We start from the raw sequence: 6,360 nt of genomic DNA, 5'->3' as shown, positions 1-6,360 counted from the left end.
AGTACAATTTTTATTTCCTACATGAATACAAATTTTCGTTTTATGATTGCAGAAACTGAGACAAGAAAACGTGGACAGAAGAGAACAAGAAAATGGTTACAAATTTGCTAGAATCCAAATGTGCTCATAGAAAAATATATCAAGCGATGAAGAAGATGACGAGGACTTCATGACACACTGATATGTATAGGAAAGCAACTCCTTCCATCAAGAAGTGAATTACTTGCCTATACAAGAACGGGGTCTACCCCCGGTATAAAAGACGAAGACAAACCAAAAGCTACATATAAGTTTTCTTGGATATTTGAATGAGATCTTCATTGGGACTGGGGCTATGAGACAATTCTCTGTATAAATCCATATCACAATCTTTGTACCATGATCGATTTTATGATATCAATCTGATTTTGAAATTTACAAAAGTGGTTTTTTTGTGTGTTAAAAATAGAAGATATATTACCACAACAAATATGTTAACAAAACATTTATAATATGATATTGGAACAAATCAAACTTTGATATAGTGATCGTGTTTGGAAAATAATAATAATAATAAAGGTACACTTATATAGCCCCTTATCTAAAAATACTCTAAAGCGCTGTACAACATACTAAAATTTACAATTGATAATTAAAAGAAAAACCATAGAATACACAACGAATAATCCTTACACATATAAGCATGAATGCAACATTATGTCATAATGGATAAAAAGTACAAATCAAGACAATTTAAAGTATAAAATATGATGCAAGCATACAACGTCCTAAATATATGAAAAACAAACAAGTAAAACCACTCAAAGGAATCTAAAACACAAATGTGCCCAAAGTTCATTAAATTCAACAGTACATAGCTATTTAAAGGTTATAGGATTGACAGAAAAGATGAGTTTTTAACAGACATTTAAAACATTCAAGATTTTTGGCGTTTCTGAGCTGGCTAGGCAGATTGTTCCAGAGTGTGGATGCAGCCTTGTCGAATCTGCGTTCACCGTAGGTCTTAGTTCTGACTGATGGTACAGTTAATAGATTTGCAGTTTCTGAACGCAGGGCTCTTGTCGGGTTGTATGGAATAATGAGTTCCGTTAGATATCCTGGAGCCAGGTTGTGGAGACTTTTAAACACATAAAGGAGAATTTTGTACTGGATACGATAATCAACGGGAAGCCAATGAAGATTGATCAGAACAGGTGTGATATGATCGTGTTTTCTAGTTCGTGTAATTATCCTTGCAGCGGTGTTTTGAAATCGCTGGAGTTTGTTTGTGAATTGTTTGTTGATTCCATACAATAAAGCGTTACCATAGTCCAGCCTCGATGTAACGAGAGAATTCACTAGAATTTTACAAGCATCATCAGTTATAAACGGTCGAATGCTGCCTATCCGACGTAGATGCATGTGACATGATCTTGGAACGGAAATTTCTGGATACATTTATTCGCTATCTTGAATAATTGGTTTTAAATTATTGTTACAGTAACTTTTATAAATGTTTTCATCATAATTTTTGATGTTTTCATCACATTATTCTGTTGATGTAAATACTGTAAAATGATATTTTCGAATACAGACAAATATCTTAATAGATATACAATCTTAAAAAAGAGCAATATGACTAGGATTTAATTGTATTTTATTGTGCCTTTATGCATGTACGTGTATGTTGTACTTAATGATAGTTGAGTAAGAAATGTTTTTATGTACTACTAAAGGAAAGGTGAACATAACCAACAGCGATCAATCTCATAACTCCTATCAGCAATACAAAATAGAGAGTTGAGCAAACACGGACCCCTGGACATACCAGATGTGGGATCAGGTGCCTAGGCGGAGTAAGCATCCCCTGTAGACCGGTCACAACCGTCATGAACCATATATCTTGAACAAGTAAACGGAGTTATCCGTAGTCAAAAACAATGTGCCAATAACGGCTTAAGAATCGGTATGAAACACGTCAGACAGCATTTGACCCAAAGATAGGTTGTATTGGCAAACCACATATCGTTACAACGACCATAGAATTTGCAAAATTCTGATTTTAAACGAGACTTTTGGAATCCCTGCACCATCAGCTTATCTTTCTTAATATTCTTTCAACAAAAAAGAAATTGATATCTCATTTTTGATCAATTTTGTTTAATCTTAATTTGGTCAGTTGAATGAAAGAGAAGAAAGCAAATTTATTCTCACGTAATGTTAATCAAAAGTAATTAAGTGTGAATGTACTTTGAAGTAAAGTCAATTAGGAATATTACAGATGTGTAATGATGAAATGTACTGTCCAGTAAAGGCAGTAGCAGTTAACTTCATGACAAGTAAAAGTGAATTTCAGGATATCATTTATCTGTTTTACATGATTAAATACTAACCTTAATGAACTTTATAGTCCCTGAAATTTCATATTTACATTGAAGTAAAGTTATGCAATGTGGGTCATTACATTACATTACATTATATTACAGTACAGTTAAAGTTGGTGTTTACCAACTTTGCCTTAAATCAGTAAAGTAATTCATAGGCAATGTAAATATCAAATTTACATTGCCTTTACTTGATTTGTAAATCTGTTTTTCCATGCAGAGCGTATTAAGACAGTTATGATATGTAATTTGGTGTTATTTAGAAATCGATTATAAGTGTGTTTCTATGATTTCGTCGTATTCTGTGAAGTGCAACTCATTTATACTGCTATACGCATAAGAATCCGGCATCACCTGGGATGAATTATCCACCCCATTGAAATACCCGCCATCTAAGAATGTTGAAATTGGATCTTCTGCAAGTGGTTTTTCGGGTTCATTTCTACGAAAGAAAGCCACTAATTTAGTGGTTCACCACAGCTAATCATAATCTCATAGTGTAAAAAACACATTCTGAGCTCATAATGGAAGTTTTAAGAATATTACACCTCATATTGAAAAGTAACGAGTATCTATATATTCTAAACGAACATTTCGAAAGCAAAGTGTTCTGTTTAACTGTCTTTCAATTTTCTTAGTCAAGTCAAAAAATATTACCCAGGTAGTTTCCTTCGCCAAACTAAACACAAAATGACTACAATCGCAGTGGCAATAACAATGACTGCAATTGATGACCCAACTCCAATACTGGTAATGTCTCCCTCATCTATGTCAGAAACAAAAAACAAAAGGGATGTAATAACCGGCTACTTAAGATTTGTTAAGGTTCTGGTCAGCGATACAGTATTTGATATAAATAATAAATATCTTATGACTGTATAATTAAAACACTGTAAACGTCTGGTTAAGGAGTTCCGCACACGGTCAACAAATACTTACCAGGAATACCAACACAAATATCATTACTATTCCTGTCCCATGCTCCCGATAATGTACAAATTATCTCTGAAAAGCTTGCGGCGAATCCCTCGTGACATGTTACATCGCAGCTTTCTCCAGTACGTCCTCGACACAAAGAAGATATATTTCCATTCTTTATTTCCAAGGGACATGCTATTTCTGGATTATAATTGATATGAAGCAAAAGTGAGATCAATAATATATGAAGGTGATGAATTAGTAATGCAAGAGTCAATTAATTCAGAAATATATCACAATTTTAGAATCACGAACTTTTAGTATTTTTTTCTTTATAACTTTATTTTTTCGCAAATAAATCAAGTATAAGCGCAAATAAAGCAGGCCTTATTTGTTTTGAAACATAGCAATATATCGACGATAAATCCGACAGTACAAAATTAATTAAAAGAAAGAAAGTCTATTGATATGGAATCATCATTGTTTGCGGAGGTAAATCTTTGTGTATAACCAAAATTCTACAGGTTCTCAGGGACTTAATTCCATGGATAACTTCAACAATGAAACCAATTCACACCAACTGGTTAATTGACCCTCAGGGGAAATTTACACAGGCAATTGATGTAAATAAAAGTGCGTTCCTTCGTGTGGGCTACGATATGCCATTTCTGGTATTTACATTGTATACACCGTTTAATGATGATTAAATGAAATGACTTTGTTTTGTTCTGAAACAGACAATTACTAGTAAGTGATTTGATGAAAAATAAATAATGCTGTCTACATATATCTACTCCAAAAGGGATATTTTTTTTATCTAGCTTTACCAAAAATAGAAAAATGGTGTTTCAATCTTCGTTGTGTATAAAGTCGTTCGTATGGGTGATCCATGAATATTGATCCTCGCGACAAAGGGGGTGGGGGTGTTCCACAGCAATGTACGTGCTTTACAATCACTTACACATCATCATGTATTCTTTATCATTAAACGGTTGTATCGTTATTTTTGTACATTCATTCTGAGTGTCGTTAAAATACATTTGCAATCTGTATATTCCAGGCCTCTTCCCACAGACAGATTTTAAAAAACCTATACGTTTCATATACGTGTATGAAAACAGATGAAATTATTTTAAAAACTTCTCGTCAGGAAAGATTGAAACTTTTTCGTGCGGACAAAGGGTTGTGAACGGTCTGTGCGAAGCGGTAGGCATGCACTGTACATTTTGATTTTCTTTGACATTATTTTGTTCTTCCTGGGGATAGTTCAAGCACGAAATAGTATCAAAATATTGGTAATATTCATATGGGGGTTGGGCATTGTAGGCATTGTAATATGCAGTCGATAAGAACCTGTCACCTTGGTTAAGAAGGAAAAATACAAAACAAAAATAAAGAATTAAAATATGATTGAAATAGATTGAGAAATAAATCAAATGTATAAATGAATAGATAAAATAAATAGTGACTAACTACATTAATGAACATTAAATTCTTCATCTTTGCAGTATGCGAGCGGATCTAACTTCCGTATTCCTTTTTGAGAGACAAAAATATAAACACTTCTTATGTCATATTTCAATTGCCCCCACCGACTTTCACACCTTCTGTACGAATGTTAAATTCAAATACACGGATTAGCTGACCTGCATTGTGGTTACAAAAACACCTTGGAATTTGCATAGAATATACAAGTTATACACAGGTCGGTCTATGCATTATGCAGGTAGTTCTGATTTACAATTTTGATGGAACTATTTTTTTCGTTAAAAAGAGAAACTTGATCTTACAAGTGTAACAAGATTGATTGATTGATTGCTGTTTTTCGCCACCTTAACAAGTTTTCAGTTATATGGTGGTGCCCAGTTTTTATTGGTGGAAGAGAGAACCCAGATACAATTACCTGGGAAGGGACCACCGACCATCTGCAAGTAAACTGGGAATCTTTCTCCCTTACCGCCCCGAGCGGGATTCGAACCTGCGCCGAACAGAGGTGAGAATCCATGTGATTTTGAGCTCGATGCTCTAACAACTACGCTACGGCAAGTGTAATAAGACAAATAAATTATTCCTATATACAAACTACCTACCAAGGGCAGAAATGTATCTGCACTTGCTATAAACTACCACGAGTGATGAAATGGCATCAGATGTTACTCTGCATAGTGTTTTATAATAAACTGGCGATTATTTGTAGATTTTCACTGTTGAAAGCCCGTCTTACAGACATTTTGAAATAATTGCTCAAATTCCCAACAATGTTTACCTGTCCTACATCCCATGCCGAAATGACTTGCATGGTCTATGCGTTTCTAAGGGTGTGGTTTGAACGACCTACACGTTTCTATGGGCGTGTCGTTCTTTCACGAAACGGTTTGTATGGAATGCTGAACGGTCTGCACCGAACTGTGAACGGTTTGCACGGAATAAAACGAAACGCTTTGGAGTTGTAGCACGCTTCAGGGTCTGTAATAGGATTTTAAGGATGTACAGAACTCACAATTCTAAGATTTCGCGAATTGATGCTGAACGACGATTATCTGCCTGATATAAGGAATCAATAGCAGTGATATATTAGAGTAACAGTCTTACTTTTGCATAATAGATCGATGTTTTTGCTCCAAGTACCGTCTGAGGTACAGACAATGTTTTGAGAAGTGGACGGTCTGTGACTACCGCTACAGGTAAATGTACAACTGTTCCCAATTCTTCTCTGACAACTTTGTGCAAGCTCTCCATTTGGAATTTTTGATGGACATAACAGCACTGTAACAATCGTACAAAGTAATATCTATTCCAAACTGTAATTGATAGAAGGTGATGAATTCCTTCCAACATATATCTTATTTAGTGTATCTCAAACAACAAGGTATGCTCACCACATAAATCGTTGGTATTGTGACTCCAAAAATTATTTGTGCCGCAAGTGATATTTGGAATAGAGGGATTGGTTTCCAGAGGACTGTTGCACTCATATCTACATATATCGCCAGCTTTTGACTCACAATCAATAAGATACCCGTTTTGTAAGATCTTGGAACAACGCTTATCTGAATAAATAATATTGTGATATTCAGTG

At 34.6% G+C, this 6,360-nt stretch overlaps 1 protein-coding gene across 1 annotated transcript in view; it reads right to left on the bottom strand.

Annotated features, from left to right (window-relative positions):
• Window positions 1–2,633: 2,633 nt before the first annotated feature.
• LOC125678817 (low-density lipoprotein receptor-related protein 4-like) overlaps window positions 2,634–6,360 on the bottom strand; it is a 141,342-nt gene continuing 137,615 nt past the window's right edge. Inside the window, exons 20-23 of the mRNA XM_056157235.1 lie at window positions 5,910–6,047; window positions 3,303–3,482; window positions 3,021–3,129; window positions 2,634–2,805 (exon numbers count right to left, since the gene is read on the bottom strand). Of these exons, the coding sequence (XP_056013210.1) occupies window positions 2,634–2,805; window positions 3,021–3,129; window positions 3,303–3,482; window positions 5,910–6,047 (599 nt within the window). The remainder of the gene's footprint in view (window positions 2,806–3,020; window positions 3,130–3,302; window positions 3,483–5,909; window positions 6,048–6,360) is intronic.

Source organism: Ostrea edulis, chromosome 2 (genome assembly GCF_947568905.1).
Source record: "Ostrea edulis chromosome 2, xbOstEdul1.1, whole genome shotgun sequence".
Lineage (NCBI taxonomy): Eukaryota > Metazoa > Mollusca > Bivalvia > Ostreida > Ostreidae > Ostrea > Ostrea edulis.
Note: the sequence above shows the minus strand (reverse complement) of the source record. Positions and strands in the feature narration are given on the sequence as shown.